General features: G+C 43.7%; 1 protein-coding gene across 6 annotated transcripts in view; it reads left to right on the top strand.

The window, feature by feature from the left end:
* The window catches only part of LOC106504836 (uncharacterized), a 172,075-nt gene extending 163,111 nt beyond the window's left edge, over positions 1–8,964 (top strand). For 2 of the 6 annotated variants that reach the window (XM_084975614.1, XM_084975616.1), the window contains one exon: positions 5,482–5,735. In XM_084975614.1, the coding sequence (XP_084831740.1) occupies positions 5,482–5,606 (125 nt within the window). In that variant the 3' untranslated portion in view covers positions 5,607–5,735. Of the gene's footprint in view, positions 1–5,481 lie in introns of all 6 variants that reach the window. The other 4 variants (XM_084975613.1, XM_084975612.1, XM_084975615.1 and 1 more) reach the window with 3 other exon arrangements.
* Positions 8,965–26,072: the final 17,108 nt, after the last annotated feature.

Raw genomic sequence — 26,072 nt, 5'->3', positions numbered from 1 at the left:
TTTTTTGTTTTTCCTTAAAGAATGGAAAGCTTTTAAAGAGACCCCAGCTTTCCCTAATGAGGAACTTCAAGTTTTAAAATCTCAAGTCTAACGTTGCCCCCTTGTCTAAAGCCCTTTGATCACTTCTCAAAGTTCTTAGGATAAAGGTGAAAATTTTAAGCTTGACTTGCAAGGCCCCATGTGGCCTGGACACTTCCTGCTTCACGAACATCCTTTCGCATCGTTCTTCCTGGAGCTCCTGACACTCCCGTTTCATAAGTCGTTTCTTTGTTCCTCAAGGACACCGAGCTTCCTCACTAATGGCGTTCCTTAAATCTCCCGAGCACCCTCTGTCACTGCCCAGGAAGGCCTTACCCTGGCCACGCAGGAGGCTAACTCATCCGCTCTTCACCTACAAAGCACTCTGTGTTTTTCCTTTAAAGCGCATGGGATTATTGTAGCTTGATTGTTAAGTGTGTAATTATTGAATGTTTGTTTTTCACTCCCCATCTACTAACTCCAGACTCTCAGGTCCATGAAGGCGGGCTCTGCATCTATTCTGTTCACTACTTTATCAAAGGGCCTTAACCTACAGCATTTGATTTAGTTTCAAATCCCGTGGGGTAGACATCCTCATTCCTTATTTGAGTGAGGAGAGGCTTAGAGAGATGGACAGTGGAGCCAGGATTTGAGTACAGTCCATCCGCATTATTGAAAGGCTAAAAGGGCTAGAAGTTCATTTATTTGGGGTTTGAATTCTCAAGACCTGAACTGGGGTCCCAGTTCTACCACTTAACAGGCTTATAATCTGGGAGGGTTCCCTTATATGTAGAATAGAGATAATATTACTTACATACCTCCTTATTTTTTTGTAGGGGTCAAATGAAATAATATATAGGATACCCAGGAGATCATAATCCGCTCTACAAACATAAATGAAACAAGTAGCATTTTTCATCAGGCTCAGGTCTATAACGGCTGCTGCTTATGTTGTCTGCCCACTCTGGGCATCAGTTTCTTGAATAAAATTGTTGGTTTGGAGACATTGAATCCGTATGTCCTTGTATATTACGTAGAGTTGTTAGTTTAGAGTTATAGGGACAACAAAAAAATTAATTTAAAATGATATCATCCATCTTACAAAGTAACAAGTACACATTTAGCTTTTATATACATATAAAGACAATAAATAATAGGCAGTGTGTTTCTAGTATTTAACCTCTAGTCCTTGATCACCATGGACCAGACGAAATTGTTAGGTAAGCGCAGTTAATGATTAGCATGAATGGTTAAGCGCTTAGACTTTGGAGTCAGAGAAATTTGGGTTCAGTTCTCTCAGCCCTGTATTTACCAACAAGGAGGACTCGGGCAAGTTACTTAACTTCTCCAAGCTTCATTTCTACATCTTTAAAATGTACCTACCCCTCAGCCTGTTGTAAGGATTAAAACACATAACGTAAGGGCCCGGAACCTCGGAAACGCTTTATAGATGTGGAGAGTTGCTGTCACCACCCCAGTCTGCTTTCTTTCCTGGCTTGCCGATCCCTATACATCTCTATCTTCATGCTCCTTCCATTCCAGTTGAAACGATGACTTTCAGGTGTCAGAGTCTTAAGTATCAATGCCAAGAACTCTCCCTCTCTCAATCTCTTCTAAATGACGCCAAGCTTGTCTGAAGGGGAGTGCAAGCTTGTATTCCACTCTGCACAATAAGTCCTCCCAGTTTCTTGGATTTCTGGGGAAGATTCTTCATTTGTGCAGAGCAGCAAGTTCCCATATCCGTGTTTGAACAACAGTATGTCTCTGCTCGACCACTTTTAAGTGTCACCCCAAGGATGGGAGGGTTTTATCCTCTCCGGATTTGGAGAACAAGAGGGTGTACAGTTTGGAGCCACAGTGAAGAGAGGGTTTACTGTTGAGTCAATTCCACGGCTACTACATAGCCTACCACATAGGTGATTTGATGAAATGGGATCCTCTCTGTACTTTTGAAGTAGGAGTCCGAAATTCTAGCTATAGCATTGTGTTCCGGCTTGTTTGTGTGTTTCTCAAAGTGCCCTTAGTGAGATCTTACTGTTGTATTCCCTGGGGAGAAATATAAGTGAATTATCTTCTTTCCTAGGAACTAAATCCTCTCTAGAAGTTGGAAAAGGACATGAACAGTGGAAGGGAGCGAGCCAGTTAGAGAGGAAGTACATCCTGAGAGCAGCCCCCTCTATTCTGAGTTGGGGTAGATGGATACAGGGTGGTGGGTTAAGAGAATAAAAAGATCACAGGCACTGGATGGGGCCCGAGTCCTGGCACTTGATTAAATCACCCTGAGCAAACCTCTTGCCCTCTCTGAACCAGTTTCCTTATGGAAAAAAAAAGAGAATAATGCTGACTTTAGAGGATTAGTGTAAGGATTAACTGAGATAACGTTTGTCATGTGTGGTACGATGTCAGGCTAATTGTAGATAATAAATTCTAGCCATTACAAATATTATCATGATTTTTTTTTTTTTTTGTCTTTTGTCCTTTAAGGGCCACACCTGTGGCATATGGAGGTTCCCAGGCTAGGGGTCCAATCGGAGGTACAGCTGCCAGCCTGTGCCAGAGCCACAGCAGCGTCTGGGACCTGCACCACAGCTCATGACAATGCTGGATCCTTAGCCCACTGAGCGAGGCCAGGGATCGAACCTGCCACCTCATGGTTCCTAGTCAGATTCGTTTCCACTGCACCACGATGGGAACTCCACAAATATTATCGTGATTAATACACCAAGACATGGATAGCATTTGAAAATCTTGTCAGAATGTAAGGTCGATGGACAAAGCTTAATGAAAGCAATCTTAAGGTTTTCTCCAGCAGCGTGGTGGACAAGGAGCATCTTCTCAGATATGCAAATGTGAAGTCCTTCCTGCTAAATATTCTCTCCTCTTCTGACATAGATGATGACATTCTGTGGTCACTCCCCTCGCCTAGCAAGGTGGTGGTTTCATGCACACCCCACCCAAGATGGTGGATTATCTGACGCTAACAGAGAAACAGGAAGATCAGTGGTTTCAACTGGGCAAAGAGGCTGCGTGTTTTACAGTAAATAACTCTTCCATTTCTATCAGTTCCTTGACCGAACACTTAAGAGACTGGGATGTGGAATGACAAGGAAGCCAAGACACAGCTTTTGTAAAAGCTGAAAGTCTCCTTGATGTCAGCAGCCCATCTACTGCTCCGTAGCCTTTTGGAAAAGATGGTGGCTGAAGGCGAATTTACCAAGATAACTGCCCTAGCAGATAGCTGGGGGAGGTGGGGCTGGCAGTGTTCCTATAAATGCCTCAGTGAGGCTGCTGTTCTGTTCTAGGGTTTCTCATTCAGTTTAACCACGTTAGAAAAGTAACCCTGATTTGAAGAAACAGCCACTGTGTGGAAAGTAACCCAGCTCATTTACTATAAAACTTCTTGATTTATGGGAAATAAGAGGAGGAGGAAATGAGACAACCTGTGATATAATGGTTATTATTCATATGAAATACCACTTTGGTCTTTCTTCTGCTTCTAGAAGCATTATTACCATAAGGAAATGATACCACCTCAAGGCTTAATTGGCATTAATTTGATTATATATTTGTTTATCGTGATGATACTTGTTAACAGTGGGGACCATTTTTGAGCTTCCAGCCTAGGTGATGGGGGGCCCCAGGGCTTCAGTTCAAACTCTATGACCCTTGCAGTACTGCTTAAACTCAGGCTCTAGGCCATAAGCCCCTTAAGGGTAGAGGTCTTTTCTGTCTTCTTCAGGATTGTACCTTAGCCGGAGCCCAGCCCAGTGTCCAGTATATGATGGGTGTTCAATCAACACTTGCTGAAGTATTTAACTCAAGATTCATATCTCTTCACATATTGACAACAACCCTGGAGGTTAGCTCTAGTTTGTGGATAATAAAGTTGACCTACTTGTTTTAACACTGTGCACAGAGCTATTTATATGGTGGAGTGTTGCAAGGGTGGGAGAAGTCTGCTCTATGATCGCATGGTCTCTAAGCTTAATATGGGAGAATCAAGGAGAATAATATTGGGGGGGGGGGCTTGTTTTCTGGTTTTGACCACGCCTATGGCATACAAAAGTTCCCAGGCCAGGGATTGAACCCAAGCCACAGCGGTGACGATGCTGCATCCTTAACCTCTAGGCCACTAGGGAACTCCAAGGAGAATAACATTGTTTATGTGAAGATTCTTTTCATGTTTCCAGGGAGTGGAAGAGAGGAGCTCTGTTGGTCATTTGACTAGAGAAGGAGCTGGAAACCATGTGTAGGGAGAAAGATGGGATCAAGTGGAAATGTTTGATCTGGAGAAGAGAACGCTTCAGAGACCTAATAACCACAGCCGAGGGACCGAGGGCCAACTGGGAGCAGAAAAGACTGTCTTGACCTGTGTAGACCCAGAGGGCAGAACGCAGTATGAGTTTTAGGGAAACTGATTCTGGTTCAACATAGGGAAGAACACTCTAACTTCGTCTGCTGTTTAGAAATAGAATGGGTCACCTTGGAGGCCGTGAATTCCCTGTTATTGGAGGTGTCCAAAGAGGGGCCACGTGATCACTTGACAGGGATATTGTAAAAGAGATTGAACCTTGGCTCGGGGCAGAAAGGCACTGGACTAAATGAATATCTCTTTTATGTCTCCTAGAATCTATGATTCTATAATCTCGTATTAATTAAAAGTTAATCGTATTGATTTTGTATTAATTGTGTTGTAATCTTGTATTAATTTTTATGAAGATGGCATCTAGAAGCGAATATTCTTAAAAGGAAACTAAGGAATAAGTTAGGTCAAATTCCATTAGTTTATAAGGTCTGCTCAGGCAGGGTATCAGTCTGTGTAATACAGTGATGTGCTCCCAGCACCTGTTACTGGGCTGGCACATAGCACCCCTTCATTAACATGCATGAGATGAATCATTTGGAATCCTAGGTACACGGTGGACCCTCTCATGCTCTAAGCTTTGAGTTCCTAAGAAGTTATGGAATGTGATAGGAATGAAAACTGAACGAGATTAACTTTCGTGTTCCCCTTTCTCACGTAGATTATAAATTGGGCAGAGTAGAGAAGAGTCCTTTCCTCCAAAGTGCCTCAATGTGTATAACTTCCAGCTCAGAAGCTATTTGTGAGTAGTAGACCGTGCAGAACCAACGTGTGACGTGCTGGAGTGTGAGGACTGGCAGGGGCCTGAGGGATGCCCTACCCTGTCTGCCACTGAGAACAGGCAGGAACGAGGGGACATTAGTTAACAGGCAGAAGGCCACAATCCAACGTGAGGAGTCACCCCCAGAGGGAGACAGTTATCGCTTCAGCACTGTGTCTGGAACTGAGCAGGGTCTCAATCCAACAGAGTGAACGAGCGAACAAGTAGAGACGGGTGGTGTCCAGAGCAGTGCTGGACTTGGGACCCGGAAGCCTCGATCCTCCTCTGGATGGGTCACTTACTTCCTGTGTGACCTCTGAGTGTTCCTTATCCTCTCTAGCTTTCATCTGGGGCTACCTGGCATTCAAACAACTGTCCTGTTGGAGAATACCTTTTAGAGGCGGGAGAGCATGGCTGTGTCTGCTGGCTGGTAGCAGTGGAAGTGGAGAGAAGTGGATGGCTTGAAGGACCATTTTGAAGGAGTGAGTAGGGTTGCACGGATAATTTGATGTGGGATGTGGTCCAGGATGACACCTCGATTTCTGACTTAGGCATCTGGGCAAAGGGCAGCCATGTTTGCAGAGAAAGGAACACGTTAGCAGGAGTGGATTTGAGAGGGAGCTGACGAACCACACCTTGTGCTCCCAGAGGTCACACAGTCAGGAATATCCTGGCCCTTTGGCTCTTCCGCAGCCCTGAGGCCTTTGTGTGAGAGGGTGGGCAGACTGGGTATCTTTTCAGTTGTGCCCGTGGCGTGTCGAAGTTCCCAGACCAAGGGTCAAACCTGCACCACAGCAGCCACTTGAGCCACGACAGTGGCAACACCAGATCCTTAACCCATTGCACCACAAGGGAACTCCTAGACAAGATATCTTCAGTGTGACAGAGCCCTTGGCTATGCCTCTGGATGCTGGGATGCTTCAGGGGCCGGTGTAACTCAGCCTCACATCCCTACATCCATCTTTTCTCTTATTGCTAAGACAGCTCCGGAAGGCAAATTGGAGATCTGGGACCCACATACCTAAAATTATAAAGGAAAAGTAGAGAACCAGAGGAAGCTTCAAGACTAGAGGCCAGTTTCCCACCAGCATTTTGCCTTGTTCAGTGACACTTGCCCACACTCTCCCTGGTTTTCAGAGACCAACTGCAGGCTCCACTGCTGCAGCTGATGTCAGCGCCTCCAGGCCTTGAGGCTGAATAAATGGAACTAGAAGGAGGAAAAAAAATAGAGCTCTCTGAGGACTGGGGGCAGCAGGGAGCATCCCACTGAGTGGCAGATGAGGGAGCGGCGGGATGGGATCGATACATAATGGAGAGAAGGGAGCTCCCTGTGGGCTCTGAGCTACCACTGATCTCAGCCTCATGTAAGTGCTGCAGGCCTGGGAGCAGTGCGCTGACCCCCCAAAGCCCTGCTGGGGCACACAGAATACCAGCAGCCTGGAGAGTCCTCTGAATGTCGCTGTGTAGAGAGGGCCCAAGTTTTGTACAGCAGAAAGAGACATGAAGGAGACAAAGGGGGGGAGAACAAATGCGAAAATATGAGAAATTATGCCTGAGCTTTTACAACGTTTGTTTATTTATTTATTATTGAAGTCTAGTTGATTTACAATGTTGTGTTAGTTTCAGGTATACAGCAACGTGATTCAGTTATACACACACACACACATATATATATGTGCCTGTCCTTTTTAAAAAGAATGTTTTATAGTTTTTGTTTCTAATATAAACACAATATATACTCATGAAAATTTAAAAGTAAAACACAGACTCGACTCTAATCCCACTAACCACTCTTGCCATTTGATGACTACTTACTGAATGCTGATTAGCTGAGGCACAATTTAAGGCCCACAACCCTGAGACTTAGGGTTTTCATCAATGAAGGAACTAAGATTCAGAGAGACTGAGATTTGCCTGAAGACACACAAGTTTCAAAGAGATTGAGCGGGAGTTCCTTTGGGGCCCAGTGGAAACAATCCAAGTAGTATCCGAAGATGTGGGTTTGATCCCTGACCTTGATCAGTGGGTCAGGGATCTGGTGTTGCTGTGAGCTATGGTGTAGGTCACAGATGCAGCTGAGATCCTGGAGTTGCTGTGGCTGTGGCCTAGGCCAGCAACTGCAGCTCCAATTCAATGCCTAGCCTGGGAACTTCCATATGCCACAGGTGCAGCCCTAGAAAGCCAAAAAAAAAAAAAAAAAGAGATAGAGAGAGATTGAGATTTGCCTGAAGACACACAGCTGGCAAGTGATGGAACCTGGATTTGAACCTGGTTCTATATTCCAGTTTTTTCACCATAGTCTATTTGTCTTGATCCATGAGAATAGCAGAGGTGATGCCACTTCATCAGATAATCTCAGTTTTCAGGAGGGAAATTCTCCAAAGCAAAAATATGTCACATAGCAGTTCCCTGGTGGCTAGCAGTTAAAAATCTGGCGTTGTCACTGCTATGACACAGGTTTGATCCTTGGCCCAGGACTCCTGTATGGCATGGGCTTGGCCAAAAAAAAAAACCCACCAAACCCCAAAAAGATACCGAATGAAGATGTTTCAAAAATATTTCTTGTCTTCTAAAATGTCACACTTCCTGTAATTTTGTAAACTCATCCATTGCAAAAGTGGCGTTTTGATTCTTTGGCCCTTCTGACAAGCAGAACAGAAAATAGCGTTCCTCCCATCACTTGGCCTGAGGCTTCCTTCTGCTTCTGCCCAAGGCAGGCTGTGGTTAGCACTCACTGCTCAGCTTCTTCCTCCTGCAAGGCACTCTTTGAAACAGAACATTTTGTTTAGCCCATTCTGAAGCTATGGACATTCTAAATATCAAACCCGTCCCTTTTTTAAAATGAAGAGATAATGTGTTTAACAACCTTACCCTAATTTTTAAGCTCCATCTCCCACCACATCTGACTTCAGCGCCATCTTGAATCCCCTATCTGACTCTCACTTCATCCTAACATTAGACTGAGTTTCCTCTGCACAGAGTACTTGATGGTTTTTTAAAACTTGAAAACTGAATACTTTTCTTTTTATTCGAATGAATTAAGCATCAGTGCCAAAATATCCCTAGCGTCAAAATGGCTTCAACGAAATACTGTATCCTCAATCCCCAATTCTGAATACCCAGCCTTGTCCCCAGCCAGTCTCTTGCTGATGGTTTTAGATGTTTGCTGTGATCCTCCCCTGTGAGCTGGCCCTGACTCTTCCCAGTAACTCTCCAGTGGCTCTTAATCTGGGGCTGTCACGTAGGGCAAGAACTTTGGAACCAAGCTGCCTCAATTCAAATCCTAATTCTCTGTGTGACCTTGGGCAAATCATTTAACTTCCCTGTGCCTCAGTTTCCTTGTATGCTAAATGGAGAAGATAATAATATCTATTGTATAAGGTTGTTGTAAGAACAAATATTGTAACCCTAGTAATTGCAAGGGTCTTAACACGTGACCTGGTATATTGTAAATATGTAGTAAATGTTAGGTCTCAAGACAAATGGATCTGTCTGTCCATCTTGTCACCTCCAGGGCCAGTAGTTAAGCTATAGTTCTTAAAAATACTTTTAGCAATTCCCATTGTGGTGCAGCAGAAACAAATCTGACTAGGAACCATGAGGTTGCAGGTTTGATCCCCGGCCTCTCTCAGTGGGTCAAGGATCCAATGTTGCCATGAGCTGTGGTGTAGGTTGCAAACGTGGCTCAGATCTGGCATTGCTGTGGCTGTGGTGTAGGCCAGCAGCTGTAACTCTGTTTCAATCCCTAGCCTGGGAACCTCCATATGCCACGGGTGTGGCCCTAAAAAGCAAAAATAAATAAAGAAATAAAAATTTTTAATTTCAGTGGTTTTCCTGTTTAATTTTTTGGAATTGCTGAGTAATCTGTTTTAATAGCACACTCACAATAGTTTGTCTACAATTACACAGTGAACAGACATTTGTGGACTTGCCTAGAATCCCAAATAACCTCTCTAACACTGTGTGTATATATACATATCTATCTATCCATCTATATGTGTCTATATATGCACACATATATAGACACATATTTGCAATGGATTTTGGTTTTTTTCTAACTTTTAAAAAAAATTTTAAGGGCTGCACCTGTGGCACATGGAAGTTCCCAAGCTAGGGATTGAATCAGAGCTGCAGCTGCAAGCCTACACCACAGCCACAGCAATGCCAGAATGAAGCCACGTCTTTGACCTGCAACATAGCTCCTGGCAATGCTGGATCCTTAACCCACTGAGTGTGGCCAGGGATCAAATCCATATCTTCACGGATACTGGTTGAGTTTATTACCACTGAGACACAATGGGAACTCTGGCGTTGGATTTTTGGACAACACTTTTTATGTAATATATCCAGGTTACTGTATAAATTTTTCTTCTATTCATTTTTCATTTCCAAAGGTAGGCTGATGGAGCATTGTCAAAACTCAACATGGTCTTGAATATGCCAAGGAATTTGTGTTTTATTCCCTTGCAATGAGGAGCTGCCCATGGCTTGAGAGGAGGAAATTGTCATAGTTTATTTGTGGTTTAGGAAGCTGGTCTCATTCGGAGACCTTGGAGGTTGGGAGATCAGGTAAGAGGCCGTGAGAATGACTCAGACTGGGAACCTCAGTTAAGGTGTCGGACAAGAGGGGATGCATGTGAGAATAATGAGGGGGCAGAATTAAGAGGACTTGAGAATGGAGGGGTGAGAGAGTGGAGGAGATAATTCTAAAAGTTTTAATATTGAGCAAATGGGAGGATGGTAAAACCATTGAGAGAGGCAGCCTTCTCTACTGTTTTCTAAATATAGCAGGGATTCAAACTTTTCAAGGAGAGAAAGAGACAGGCTGTGAAAAGCAGAATATAATACAAGCCTCTTCCTCAACTCAAAGAAAAATCTATCTGCACCTTAATAATTTTGACATCTGCACCTAAAACTAAACTCCCCCGAAAAAGGAAAAACATATACAGTAGATAATGATTTTCACTGATGATCCACTTGACCGTGATAATCAAACACATTAAAAGTTACATTCCAGGGAGTGTCAGCAGATGCTCAGTTTGTGAAATGGCATCATCTTTCATCTTTGCAAATGTGGAAGCTTTCCTCTCCCAGCAGAGGAGCCAGGAACTTGTTTGGAAAGACCCAAACAAGACCACAAGCACCCAAAGACATCCTTTCCAAGATGCTAATTCATCCCACGTTCATTCAAGGCTCCTAAGGCCTGTGTATTCAGTGAGCAAAGAACAAGACAGAGGGGCTGTCCTGGTCTGAGACCACATGAGCAGGCAACCATACAGAGGGAGTGGCCGCGGCCTCCAGCCCAGAAATGGTGTGCTCTCCACAAAACCACATTCTCTTCCCACCTCCCTCCCAAACACTCCAGCTAGCATAGGGAGAGTTCTGTTTTGTTTTTCTTTTTTGGCCGCCCCCATGGCATATGGAAGTTCCCAGGCCAGGAATCAAATCCACGCTGGAGCTTTGACCCACACCATAGCTGCGGCAACACTGGATCATTAACCCACTTCCCCGGGCCAGGGATCAAACCCGCGCCTCCACAGAGACAAGCCTGATCATTAACCCACTGTGCCACAGCGAGAACTCCTGCTTTTTAAAATGAAAATAAAGCTTTCTTGTGTCATGTCTATGGGTTCTGCTACCATATTTTCTTTTCCTTAAATTTTTTTTTTTTCTTTTTAGGGCTGCAGGGCAGCATATGGAAGTTCCCAAGCTAGGGGTAAAATTGGAGCTATAGCTGCTGGTCCACGCCACAGTCACGGCAATGCTGGATTGGAGCCACATTGGTGGCCTACACTGCAACCTGCAGCAACACCAGATCCTTAACCCACTGAGAAAGGCCAGGGATCAAACCGTTCTTAACCGGCTGGAGAGCCGCAATGGGCACTCCTCCTACCATGTTTTCTGAGTCAGAACTCCAGGTGCAGGACAGATACAGTTGTACTGATGGCAAGTAAGGGACAGGACATTTTAAAGACACTCTGCAAATGCCTAGATGATGTGGTTGCCATGGTAAAAATACATCATTTAAAAGACCGATTCCAGAAGTTCCCATTGTGGCTCAGTGGTAACGAACCTGACTAGCATCCATGAGGACTCGGGTTTGATCTCTGGCCTTGCTGAGTGTGTTAAAGGATCAGGCGTTGCCGTGAGCTGTGGTGTGGGTTGCAGCTGTGGTGTGGCTCGGATCTGGTGCTGCTGTGGCTATGACGTAGTCCGGCAGCTGTAGCTCCTATTCGACACCTGGCCTGGGAACCTCCATATGCGGCAAGTGTGGTCCTTAAAAAAGACTGATTCCACAAATATTTATTTGGCACCTACTAGGTGCCAGGCCTTGTTCTAGACGCTGGTGGTAGAGTGGTGAACAAAACAGATAGCATGTTACCTAATAGGAATGGGCACCTCAGGGGGCAGTGTGTTGAGGTGTAGGATCTGGTTCATTAAGCTAAAGGTATGATCCAAAAAGAACACAATTGGGTAGGTAAGTATATTGCAGACCTTTGGCTTCTACTTGAATTCTAAAAGAATCCATTTGAACCCTGCCTGACTAATCAGTGATATAGTTTCTAATCCCTAGTGGAAAATTATCTTTCCCTTCTCTGAGCTCCCCTGCACTTCCTTTGAAAAGTTTTGGGAGTTCAGTGGAAATGAATCCAACTAGTAACCATGAGGTTGTGGGTTCGATCCTTGGCCTCGCTCAGTGGGTTAAGGATCCGGTGTTGCCATGAACTGTGGTGTAGTTCACAGATGCAGCTTGGATCCTGAGTTGCTGTGGCTGTGGTGTAGGCCAGCAGCTGTAGCTCCGATTCGACCCCTAGCCTGGGAACTTGCATATGCCTCGGGAACCTCCGTATGCTGCGAGTACAGGCCTAAAAAGCAAAAAAAAAAAAAAAAAGAAGAAGAAGAGCTGTGGATCATTCTGTCATTCTGTCATAATTCTAACATCTTTTCTCTGTCTGTCTATCTATCTAATCGGCCTTTGTGGACTTTTCCAAAACAAGCTGCTGTTGCTTATCTTTCCAGATCCCTCTTCTGACACTGCCCTATTCCCCTCCTTTCTCTTCCCCAGTTCACCGCATCTAATACTTCTGTGCAAAGTTTTTGCGAGTCTCCCTGCCTGAATGGCCTCTTTTCAGCCCCTGCCTTTGCATTCGCGTTCCCTCTGATAGAACATCCCTTCCCTTCTTTGCTTTGGAGTATGTCGACTCTTAAGAAGAATCAGCTCAGAAATTACTTCCTCAGTTAAGCCTTCCTAGATTTTTCTGGCTATTGAGTGGTCAAGCTCCATGATCCTTAACAGAGATAAGGGTATTTCTGTTAGCTCACTTATCAGCCTATTTTTTTTCTCACTGTTTGTTTATGGGTTTATAAGCCCTGGGCAGAGTCCTCATTTTATCTAACTGGCTCTCTGGGGACCTTTGTCTCTCTGCACCTTTGCCTGGTCTTGGCCATCAGTGAAAGTGTATTGAATAATTCACTTGCCTCCTGAGTTGTCCTCCCATCTCTAAAAAACAAAGACAAGACAAAAGAAGACAAAACCAAAGGAAACAAAGCAAAACGAAGCATGTGTCCTTGCTAGAACTTTTCCCCAGTACTCACTCCTTTGTTTGAAGACTAAAACTTCTGTTAAAATGCAAGTGATATGCAGTGGACAGAGCACTGGATAAAGAATTTGGAGATAGGAGTTCCCGTAGTGGCTCAGTGATAATGAACCCGACTAGTATCCATGAGGATGAGGGTTCGATCCCTGGCCTTGTTCAGTGGGTTAAGGATCCGGTGTTGCCATGAGCTGTGGTGTAGGTCACAGATGCAGCTTGGATCTGGTGTTGCTGTGGCTGTGGTGTAGGCCAGCAGCTGTAGCTCTGATTAGACCCCTAGCCTGGGAACTTGCATATGCCTCGGGTGTGGCCCTAAAAAACCAAAAAAGAAAAAAGAATCTGGAGACCTATGTTCTAGTTTCAACTCAACAGGCAATTTGTTCTATGACTGGCCAACTTATATTTCTCTAGATCTAGTTTTCATCACTTCCAAGATGGAAGTTGAACTTAGAAGAGTATGTAGGTTTTTCTCCCTCTGGTGATAATTTAGTTGAATGGTAGTGGCCTCCCAAAGAACTTTTTTGAAGATTATGAAGCTCAGGTTAGGAAAGACACTCCGCTAGAAAGAATATATTGAATGTTTCTGTCCACTTAGCACAGAAGTGGGAGGTGGGGCCCCTCTCATTTGCTGATACTGAACCAAATAGGGCTTTGAGTTCCTTTTAGCTCAAATACTCCACGTTTCATGATGATGCACATTATACTTTATGTCAGTTCCATTTTGCTTATATGAGGCAAATGTGGAATATTTGGTACATGTTATATATACTGAGGAGTGTGAGATAAAAAGAAGAATAAATAGTGAATGGTCTTTGCCACTAAGGGATTCTGGGTGATTACTGGATGTAGATGATATGTTTTATCTCTGTTTAGCAGATAATAGGAACTGAAGCTCCACCAATGAGTGGAGGAACCAGGTCTCAGACTAATTTGATTCTAAGGGCTCTGCCTTTTTCCACTCTACCTCACTATTGGTCTAGAAGAGAAAGGGAACGGAGATACTGAACTGAAACCTTGAGTGTTTCACATGCTGGTTGCCTCCTAGGAGAGGCTCAGGATAATCAGTGGACAGTGTTAGAAATCTGGGGGGAGGGATAAAAAAGGAAAGAGAAGCGTCCAGAAGACAAAGTTTACCTAATGCATGAGGGTTGGTCTTGACTCCAGCTCAGAAAGGCTTCACTGGGCCCCAGTGACAGGTGAGCCTATGTCTTCATGTTATGTGTGCCTCAATGCTAAGATTCTGTCCCCTTGACAACGATGGGGTGAGGGAGAGGCCACGACTCTTGGGGAGGAAACAGTGCAGGATAATGATTTAAATCAAAAATCACATTGATAACACATCTGGCCCTAACCTTGCGCCATGAAGGTGTCCACCAGACACCTCCTGAGGGCATGGCCCTGTGCACTTGTGAAGTTTAGAGGAGGGCTTTTCGAGTAGTCAGTTTTTCTAAGCAGTGACACTTTCCAAATGAGGGCAGATGTCTGTTTTCTGGACCTACTACATGGATGCCTCTTGAAGGCAGTGAGGAGGTGGCTGTAGATCCAGAGCATGGTCCCTGGACTGCACATATTCATTTTCTTAATTGTGACCACACCTGAGAAAATTGTTTATGTCTATAGACTCACACAAGACAAGCAGACTTGAAGAAAGGAAGCTGTTGATTTATAACGAATTTTCACCGTACATGCCGTGCACACACCACACATGCTGACATCCGCTCCTCCAGAGTTAGCTGGTAAGAGCATTCCTTTCATGATCCCGACAGACCTGGGAAACCAACCAACAGTCAGAAGGTCACTGAGGGAGAACCCAAAGTTGGGAGAAGTAAGATTTAATGAGTTAAACATGATATATTGATTTTTTGGCTACAGTAACCTTAATATAAAATATAGAATGTTGGAGCTAGAAGGGACCAAGTTCACCCTAGCCAATTCTCTCCTTTCACCAAAGAGGAAATTGAGGCCCAGAACGTGGACCTGACTTGCCGGAGCCTAGAGCACGCATTCATTCTCCTTTTCATCCTACATTTGCAGAGTACCAACCAGGAGTGTAGTCTCATTCTAAGCAAAGTCGAGGCTTTTATAAGTTCAAAGTCTAGCTCAGGGGATGGATGTGATCAAAGCCATTCTCATACAGTACGATTAAAGCTCTAAGACAAGGGTTGGCAAAGATTTTCTAAGGGCTGAAGAGCAAATACTCTAAGTTCTGAGGACCATAAAGTCTCTATTGCAAACACTAAGTTCCATTGTTGTAGCACGAAAGCAGCCATAAACAAGATGTAAATGAGAAAAGGGACAGCTGTTCCAGTAAATTTATTGCCATTGAAATTTAAATTTAATATTGTATTCTCATGGCATGAAATATTCTTCTTCTTTTGATTTTTTTTCAACCATTTAAAAATGTAATAACTCTTCTAGACTCATGAGCCTACACAAACAGGCAGCAGGCTGGATTTCGCCTACAGGCAGTGGTTTGCCAACCCTTGTCTGAGAAGCATAAAGGTTCCGGATGATTACCCCCCATCCATAAAGGGTATGATCTAGTTGTTTATCAGATTCTTTTACCAAAGACTAAAAGGAAAAAGAAGAGTGTATGCTCATCAGTGTTGCCCTGAAAAGGCAGGGCCATGGTGGTGGGTACTAGTCACAAAGAGGAGCAGAGATCAGCACAAGATCAGTGTACGGGGAGTTCCCGTCATGGCTCAGTGGTTAACGAATCCGACTAGGAACCATGAGGTTTCGGGTTCGATCCCTGGCCTTGCTCAGTGGGTTAAGGATCCGGTGTTGCCGTGAGCTGTGGTGTAGGTTGCAGATGCGGCTCAGATCCCGCGTTGCTGTGGCTGTGGCTGTGGCTGTGGCATAGGCCGGTGGCTACAGCTCCAATTCAGCCCCTAGCCTGGGAACCCCCATATGCCGTGGGAAGTGGCCCAAGAAATGACAAAAAGACAAAATAAAAAAAAAGATCTGTGTATGATCTTAGTCCACCCCCACCTTACCTCTATTCCCAGTTGAACTCCAAATGCCTCTCTATCTTGAGCCAACCTTAATTTATTACTTTTCTCATTTCAGAGACTCTCAGTGTTGTGCAGTTTTAAATGTAGCTTCCTCTGCAGAAGAACTGGCCCCTCCTTTCTTAAGTTGCCACACAGCCATGGTTGGGAGGGAGGTGAATGGCTATGTGGGACTCAGACACTCTAGGGTTCAGGTAACTTTTTGACAGCATTAGGATACCCTATGGGTGGCCTAACGGGAGTCGAACAGTCTTCTCCTAATGGATGTGAGCACATGGGGAATGTCATTCATCCTCGTGTGCCTAGCCCTTCAGAGCAGAGGTCGCACTGCAGTCATTATGCTTTGTCACAGGCGGTTGACCTGATGAAAAGGCATGTGCCCTTGCCCCTTACAAGAGAATTCTCTGGGTCTCAGTTTCGTAACCTGTGAAATGATATGATACTATGACCTACATCACAGGTCTTCTGAGATTGCAAGTGTGATAAACCATCAAACAATATACTAACGATCTTAGAAACTTCTACCACTTGCTCTCCTCCTTACCATCCCTACACTCAACAAGGCCACTTCATCTTTCTGGGCCTCACTTTCCTTATTTCAAAAGGCAGGAGAGGAGTTCCCGTCTTGGCGCAGTGGTTAACGAATCCGACTAGGAACCATGAGGTTGCGGGTTCGGTCCCTGCGCTTGCTCAGTGGGTTAACGATCCGGCGTTGCCATGAGCTGTGGTGTAGGTTGCAGACACGGCTTGGATCCTGCATTGCTGTGGCTCTGGTGTAGGTCGGTGGCTACAGCTCCGATATCGACCCCTAGCCTGGGAACCTCCATATGCCTCGGGAGCCGCCCAAGAAATACCAAAAAGACAAAAAAATAAATAAATAAATAAACAAAAGGCAGGAGGGAGGGTGAATTCAGTGGTTCTTAGTTCCCTTCCATTTCTACCACTCTGGCCCTGTGCCTTGTTAGGAAAAGAGTTTTTCACTATATGGGAAGCAGTTTTGCATTGTGATTGACGGCAAAAAGGCCAGATACGGGAAAATGACCCCCCCACCCCCACCCCAAAGAGAGGACTAGAAGAGAACCTTGGCCTTAGGGAATAATACCATGGGACTTCCTCATGTGGTATTCCGGATAAACTGTTTCCTTCCTGAAAAAAACAAAAAAGTCATATTCTTTGGCATAGTCTAGATTTGTTTTGCATGTAGAAAGCTGAGTTTGAGAATCTCAACCTTCCTTTTCTCTCCTTCTCAGAATCAACCAATGCTTGGAAATGTTGATGGGATTATACATTTAGTAATTTTTAACGAGAGGCTTACTACCCAGATACTTCAGTGTAGAACACACATCGCTATGTCATGACTTTTTTTGTTAACCTCTTCTGGGAGTGGTGGCTTCCACAAAGCTGACTAAGTCATGTCCCACAACACCAGGGTCCTACCAGATTTTTCCAATCTTTCTCTCATTTTCCACTTTCATAAAGAAAGAATGTGTAAGAATTCCCTGGTGGCTCAGTAGGTTAAGGATCCAGCGTTGTCACTGCTGTGGCTCTGGTTACAGCTGTGACATGGGTTCCAGCTCTGGCTTGGAAACTTCTGCATGCTCAGGCAGAGCCAAAAAATAAATTAATAAATAAAAGGAAAGAAGGGCTAAGTCCATTGACCTAGTAGGTTAACTGCTATCTTTCTCTCTGAAGAAACTGACTCTGTTTTTATGGAGCTGGTGTGGGATGAGAATGGAGCACAGGTTCACAAAGGGGCAGGTGAGGCAGGTGGGGAGATTAGATAAAACTGTTTCTCTCCCTTCTCCACACTCCTGGCTTGAGATGTTTAAGGAAAGGCAATGGGGATCCAAACCCAGGAGCTATCCTGTGGCTCAAAAAGTTCTTTTCTGCAAAGGAGAATGGGTCTTGATAGGGCTGTCTGGTGTCTAAGAGATAGGTCTAGGCCTTCAACAAGAGGCAGATTCGAAGCCCTATGAATTCTCTTGTGACCTACATATTATCAGCCCACAGAGATAAATTAATTTACAAAAGAATGTACACTAGATCACAGTTTCCCACAACTACTTGGACTTAAGAAACACCTTGTGTGTGTGTGTTTTCATTTTTAAAGTTTTATTGAAGTATAGTTGATTTACAATGTTGTAATAATTTCTGCTGTACAACAAAGCATTTCAGTTATATGTATATACACATCCGTTTTTTTCAGATTCGTTTCTCGTACAGATTATCACAGAATATTGAGTAGAGTTCCCTGTTCTATAAAGCAGTTCCCTATTGGCCAATCATTCCATATACCACAGTGTGCATATGCCAGTCCCAAATCCCCAGTCCATCCCTCCCCCCCACCTATCCCCTTTGGTAACCATAAGTTTGTTTTCAAAATTTGTGAGTCTGGGAGTTCCCACCGTGGCACAGTGGTTAACAAATCCAACTAGGAACCATAAGGTTGCAGGTTCAATCCCTGGCCTTGCTCAGTGGGTTAAGGATCGAGTGTTGCCATGAGCTGTGGTGTAGGTCACAAACGCGGCTCAGATCCCACGTTGCTGTGGCTGTGGCATAAGCCATTGGCTACAGCTCTGATTAGACCCCTAGCCTGGGAACCTCCATATGCTGCAGGAGCGGCCCTAGAAAAGGCAAAAAGACAAAAAAAAAAAAAAAAAAAGTTTTTGAGTCTGTTTCTGTTCTGCAAATAAGATAATTTTTATCATTTTTTAAGATTCCGCATATAAGTGATATCATGTGATGTTTGTCTTTCACTGTCTGATTTACTTCACTTAATATGATAATCTCTAGGTCCATCCATATTTCTGAAAATGGCAGTATTTCATCCTTTTTTATGGCTGAGTAATATTCAACTGTATATATGTACCACATCTTCTTTATCCATTCCTCCTTCGATGGACATTTAGGTTGCTTCCATGTCTTGGCTGTTGTAAATAGTGCTGTGATGAACTTTGGGGTGCATGTATCTTTTCAAATTATGGTTTTCTCCAGATAGATGCCCAGGAATGGGATTCTGGATCATGTGGTAGTTCTATATTTAGGTTTTTGAGGGCCCTCCATACTATTTTCCATAATGGTTGTACCAATTTACATTCCCACCAACATAGTAGGAGGGTTCCCTTTTCTCCACACCCTCTCCAGCATGTATTGTCTGTAGACATTTTGATGATCGCCATTCTGACTGGTATAAGGTGGTACCTCATGGTAGCTTTGGTTTGCATTTCTCTAATAATTAGCAATATTGAGCATCTTTTCATGTGTTTTTTGCCATCTGTATGTCTTCTTTGGAGAAATACCTATTTAGATCGTCTGCCCAAAAAAAATATTTTTAAAGACATCTGTATTTTCATTACATGGTATCAAAAACTATGAATGTCCCAAATAAATATCTTGTGTTAGCTTTAATTATCTCTGAGATGAACGACTATGGTCCTTTGTGTGTACTCATACTTTCCCATCCCCCTTGTGCCTTTATTCAAACTATTCCCTCTACTTTAAAGACCCTTCCCTAGCAAATATCCTTTCCAGCATGGACCATTGCTGATCAAAATCCTACCATGCTTCAAGTCCCGTTCCAAGTACTGACTTCTTTATAAAGACTTCTCTCATTTATTTGGATCTTGTTATAGTTACTTTTTCATGGGTTTATGTTTTGCCTCTCTGATGAGAGTATATGTTCCTTAAGGCCTCAAACTCATCTTTATATTTCCTCATGCTCAAAATGATACCTGCTTCAGGTCCTTCAACAAAGTAGGCACTCAAATAATAATAATAATAATAATAATAATATCTTGGTCACTTGTTTAACCAGAATGCAATATCCGAGATCCTCATCTATAAATGGAATGTTTGCACTATTTAGAAGGCTGAACCACAAAAACTGTTAACAAAGATTTCAGTTCAAAACAAACAACAAACTTCTAGAAGATTTCCTGAGTTCAACACATTCCAGCTAAGTTTTGCACCTTCTGCATATTTATCCAGGCAGTTGAATAATTTGAATTCAAGTTCTGAGCAAAAAGCCTGAGGCACGGTGAGACCTTCAGTCATTAAGATTCAATTACGTTCAGTGTGTGCTTTCCAAAGGAGGAACGAGAACTAATATTTTGAAAAGATTCTCCACAAGATGGATAGAACTACAATGATTTCTTTAATAAATATTACTTATATGTAAAATTAAGCCACCACATGCCTCATCCTCATCCTGGTTCATGAGCTCTGTGCAGTAATTCTTTATCTCCCCAAATATTCAAAGGGAGAGGGATGTGAAATATGAGATGCTGTGTGCTATGGACTGAGTGCTTGTGCATTCTCCAGATTCATGTGTTGAAATCCTAACTCCCCATGTGATAATATTAGAAGGTGGGGCATTTAGGAGGTGATTAGGTCATGAGGGAGGAGCCCCCATTATTGAACTTGTAAGAAGAGGCCAAGAGCAGGCTAGTCCTTTTTTTGCCACCTGCAGATCCAGAAGTGGGTCCTCACCAGACACTGCATCTGCTGGTGCCTTGATCTTGAACTTCTCCATCTCCAAAACTGTGTTAGAAACAAATTTCTGTTGTTTAAGCTGCCCAGACTTGTATTCTGTTATAGCAGCCCGAATGGACTGAGACAGAATGTTTGTGCCTACTATGGCCTTGATGCTTTACAGACACAGTTTCGATCTGATCAGCAACCCTATGAGGCAGGTATCATATACACCTGTCTTACAGATGACAAAACTGAGGCTGAGAAGGGGTTAAGTAACTGCTCCAAAGTAACAGAGCTGAAAGTAGACCCATATTGAAACCAAGTCTCATTGTTTTCAAAACTTATACCTTTTTTGGGCCACACCCTTAGCATGCAGAAGTTCTCCAGGGCCAAGGATCGAACCTGTGCCACAGCAGTGACAAGACAGATCTTTAACCCACTAGGCTACCAGGGAACTCTATTATACTTTTTCCACTGCATAATGCTGATTTATTGCATTGTTTTCATAGCAATCCAAATGGAGAAGAAAAGTGGGTTTATGTTTAAACATTTTTAAGGTGGAAATACCGTTTGCTATAATGAAACAAAACAGAGTGCTGGGCCAGGTGTAGAAGATATGACCCCCACTCTGCCGTGAGCTATCGAGCTGTATGGCCTCAGCTATGTCACGCCATCTCAAAATCATAAAATAAACCTATAAATGTTGGAAAACACATCTTGAGGATCACTTATTTCATCCAATTTTCTCCCTTTACAGAAGAGGAATTTGAGGCCCAGGTGAAATCACCTGCCTGTGCTCACAGAAGAGCAAGATCCAGATTCATCAAACCCATCTAGGGCTCCTAACACTGGGTCATGTCTCTCTTCGATCTGATTTCCTCAAAAAGCAAACTTCCAAGACCAAGTGTGTTGTCTTCACCAGTGTGGGATGTTGTAACATCATGCTATAGACTGACTGGGTGACTTCAACAAGCATTTATGTCTCACAGTTCTGGTGGCTAAAAGTCCAAGATCACAGCTCCGGCAGACCCGATGTCTGGTGAGGACACACTTCCTGTTTGCAGGTGGTTATTTTTCTCACGTGGTGGAGAGAGATCATCTTTTTTGTGTTTCTTTTTTTAAAGGCACTAATTCCATTCCTGGGGGCTCCACCCTCATGACCTAGGTACCTGCCAAAGGCCCTTACCTCCTAATAACATCATATTTTTGAGTTGGGATTTCAACGTGTGAATGTTACGGGGTCACAAAACATTCAGTTCATAACATATGTAGTCCACTGAGACTGTGGTATGCAAATACTGAGGATTTTATTATGATCTTTTAGAGCATAACTGTAAAAATGAGAAGTCTCAGAGATCCTATGAGAGAAGGAACATATAGCTTCTGAGCCTCTGTGTGTGTGTGTGTGTGTGTGTGTGTGTGTGTGTGTGTGGTATGTGTGCATATGAGAGAGAGAAGAAGACAGAGAGACTGAGAGAGAGCAAGAGATGGACAGACAGACAGAGCTAGAGTGAGAGCGAGGCAGGGGGAGAGAGTAGAGGAGGAAAAATGTATTATAGAGAGAAATCTTTTCTTAGGGCTGTAGGGCTGTCTCAGATCCCAAATATATCTGAGTTAGTTTCTATTCCTTATAATAAAACAAAAACAAAACTGACCAGAAAGCAGAGAAAAATATTTTTACCTGCATTAACTCTTTCCAGAGCACCAAATGATACTCTGGTGTGGTATATATAGGTAGAAATACCCAAATGCTAGTATCTTGAAAAAAGATATGTAATTCACACACACACACACACACACACACACACACACACACACACACACACACACACAAGCATTTACTCCCCGGGCCTCTCTTCAGACTTTCAATCTCATTCCACCAAAATAACTATTTTTAGTATAAAAAGGCTAAAAACTGTTTGGCTCCATGAGACCATGTGAGAATAGCCCTCCTTCTGTTTTTACTGCATTTGGTGCATGTATGATTCCTATAGGTGTATTCTGGGGGTGGATCATCAGGGAACTGTTTCGTTTAGCTTTTTGATGGGCTTTTATTGAAACATCTCTCTGCGTCGAGGGAGAAGACCTACCTATGTCACCTTAGAAGTTAGCCCCTTATGCCACAGTAGAGGGCAGCTGGAAGAGTTTGAATAGTATTTCCCAAAAGGTTTTCCTTGGAACCCTAGACCTGTGAGGTGCTATGTGACTAAAGGTTCCCAGGTCAGATGGGAAAAGCTGTCTTCTGTATTGCCTCTTAGAGAGTCCGTGATGCCTGCCAACATATTAGAAGTCTTCTCTGCCGGCTCCTCCTCTGTGCCAGATTTCTAAATTTGAAGAGCCTCAGGACTTGGCTGTGGGCCTTAACTCCTCTGCACACTCTCCCTAGGTGATCTCATCCAGTTCCAGGACTTTAAATGTCATGCGTATGCCAATGACTTCCCAATTTCTATCTCCACCCTTCCTCCTAAACTCCAGACTCAGATGTGCGAGATCTGTCTTGATAGAACCTCTTGCATGTGTAAGAGGTATCTTGAACTGAGCCTGGATAAAGCAATCTCTTTATCCCCCTCACGCCTTTAAGCCTTTGCTTCTCTAGTCTTTTTCAGCTCAGTCGGTAATATGAACACGTAACCAATTGCTTAAGTCCCCAAGCTAGAAGTCATCACTGTCTTTCCTCTGGTCCCTAGTCCCCACATTAGCCCATGAGGAAGCCCCGTTGTCTCTTCTCAAAGATGTGCAGCCATCCACATGTCTGTCTGTACCTACACCCTGTCATCATCTCAGATGAACTAACTTGGCCTCAAGATTCTATTCTCTACCCAACATCCAAGAAGAATTTTTTTTTTCCTTCCCCAAATCGTAAATTAGATTGAGCCAAGGCTTGCTTCAAATTGCTTTCCATTGCATGACGAGCAAATCGTACTTCTCACTGCAGTCTCTAAGATCTTACCTCATCCCATGTAGTTTCTCAGCTCCAGACCCAGAGGCTCTTTTCCTCCGACATGCAAGCCTCGTCCTGCTAGGTCTGTGCCCTCACTGTCCCCTCTGCCTGCCGGGTTCCCCGCCTCCAGTCCTGCCCTGTAACATCACCCCTTTAGGTCTTCAAAGTCCTTAGCATTAGCATTATTTGAAATCTTATTTGTTTGCTTGTTCACGTTTCCTGGTGAACCGTGTATAGACAGTGAATTCTATGAAGGCCAGGCTGGGATCTCACCTGTTCTCTTCACTCGTCACCAGGGTTTTCTTAGTACCCAGAGAAGTGCCTGACATATAATAGGTGCTCGATAAATATTGATCGACTACATGATGATTTCAGAAATTACGCAGTGGGGAAAACCACAAAACTTCGTTTGACTCGACCCCCCTCAAATATTTTTGACCACACAATTCTACCTGCCATTGTAAAGAGTATTCACCGTCGCAGGGATCATTTCCTAGGACATACTTTGCTTTTACACTTTATACATCAGTTTCGAGAAGAGGTCATATTTGAGACTCGGTGGATCTTCAACATCAAAATTTGAAAATCTCTTATAAGCAGGCAGGTCCTTGGGAGTCTATGATTTTTTTTTTATTATTATTAGGAGAATACTAATTTTAAAAGTAGGTTATTGGGAATTCTGCCTTGGAGATATGTGTTCCAAAAAATCAAAATAGCAGCTCAAGATTGCAGGGCTCAGGGGTTGATGAAGTGCTGGAAGTGGGAGAGGAGTCTGGACAGGATATAGCAAAATTAAGGGATGTGGTTGACGAAGGGTAAATGAGACTGAGGCCCACTAAATCTTTCCTACTTCTAATGGAATTTTTAGAAACAGAAACCTGCAGTTGGAAACTCGGCTATTTTTATACTGTGTATGTTTTGTGTAATTATTTCTTTTCTGTTTTCCCTCATGTTTAGTAAAGCTGTTCTTGAAAATACCAGCCTGTCTCCGTTATGCCAAGGGAAACAGTTTTGTCCACATTGAACATTTTAAAGGGGAACCACGCAGCCTTGGATGAGGCATGAGCAGGTCTTGTGGTGACAGAATCAGGAAAACAGAAACCCAAAGTAAAGATTAGAGTCAAGCCTGGATTCAATCCCTCGCCTCGCTCAGCGGGTCAGGGATCCGGTGTTGCCCGGAGCTGTGGTATAAGTCACAGATGTGGCTGAGATCCCGCATTGCTGTGGCTGTGGTGTAGGCCAGCAGCTGCAGTTCCGATTCGACCCCTAGCCTGGGAACTTCCAATACGCCACAAGTGCGGCCCTAAAAAGCAAAAACAAAACAAAACATCGAAAAAGTCAAGCCACAGAGTCTGGGGGAGGTTTTTACCCGCTTCCAACCTGAAAACACTCTTTCGGATTCGGATTTGGTTCAGCTCTGGTGTGTTTACACTTTGGAGAATTCTTTACAAGGTCACACACATGCTGCAGTCACCTATAAGAGATAGTTGAAGGAATTGTCTAGTTGCATGAAAAGGCTTAGATGATATTAAATGAGGAGAACTTGAGAAGGACCTTGATGATTTGAAGTGTACACACAGAATATGTGAGAAGTTTTGTGCACGTAGCAGGGTGCTCTGGGTTTGGACCTTAGTCTTTCTCAATCCACGGTTGCACTAATATTGGCAGCTGGATTTTGTCTTTGGTGTAGGTTCTTGCTTTATTCTTGGAGAGACCAGTGGGGAAATATTTTTAGTCATAAATATGACTGGAACCCAAGGGAATAACCCGGTTGTAAAGGCTTAAGATTGGGGGAAGTTAGCGGTTGTATTTAGTAAGATAAAGGGCTGGCTTTGCGGCAGATAGGTTGCAAATGTGAAGGAATACTTAGGAGACTTGCAACTTTTCTTTATTAGGTAAGACATAGTTTTAGAGAGTGTATTAGAGTTTTTCAGAGAGCAGAAATGCACGCGCGCGCGCGCGCGCGCGTGTGTGTGTGTGTGTGTGTGTGTGTGTGAGTGAGTGCTGGCGCATGCATGCATTCTGCAGAGACAATGTCCCAGTTCGAGTTTTAAGGCTGGAAGCTGCTATTATAGCACCAGGAATTGCTGATGTTCTTGTCCTAAGGCCATCAGGCAGGAGAAGGCAGGGGACGGCTGGGCTTGTATTCTGTTTAGGTTTACAACGGATTAGGTGAGAGCCACCCACCCACCTTATGGACGGCAACCTGCTTTACTCAGTCTATTGATTTCAATATTCATCTCATTTACAACCCCCTTCACAGAAACACTCAGAAGTGTTTGTTGCAACACTGGACCAAATATCTGGGTACCCTGTGACCCAGTCAATGTAATGCATATAATTATCCATCACAGGAAGTGAGAGATGTGTGTAATCATATTTCCATCCAGAATGACAAGCGGGCCCTTGAAACACTGTAGCAGATTGGACAGATGGAGGGAGTGCATCAGACCCTGTAACACAGTCAATACCATGACAATGACACTTGAGATTCTGGGTTGGTTTGTTTGTTTGTTTTTCTTTTCTATGCTGTATTCCCCATGTGTTATCTTCAAGAATTAGTGTTATGGGTTGAATTGTGTCCTTCTAAAAAAGAGATGATGCAGTAACATCTCATACTTCAGATTGTCACCTCATTTGGAGGTATGGTCTTTATAGAGGTAATCAAGTTAAAATGAGATCATTAAGGGAGTCCCTAATCCAGTGCAATAGGTATCCTTATAAGAGGAGCATTTGGGAGTTCACTGGTGGCCTAGTTGTCGGGGACTCAGTGTTGTCACTGCCATGGCCTGGGAATTTCTGCGTGCTGTGGGTGCAGCCAAAAAAAAAAGAGGGGTAATTGGGACCCAGACATATATGCATAAAGCATGAACAATGTTGAGAGCCATGGGAAGAAGAGCGCCATCTAAAA

The sequence above is a fragment of the Sus scrofa genome, chromosome 9 (genome assembly GCF_054392235.1).
Source record: "Sus scrofa isolate SSC_HxYL_T2T_F1_AM1 chromosome 9, Sscrofa_HxYL_maternal_Yorkshire_Landrace_v2.0, whole genome shotgun sequence".
Lineage (NCBI taxonomy): Eukaryota > Metazoa > Chordata > Mammalia > Artiodactyla > Suidae > Sus > Sus scrofa.
Note: the sequence above shows the minus strand (reverse complement) of the source record. Positions and strands in the feature narration are given on the sequence as shown.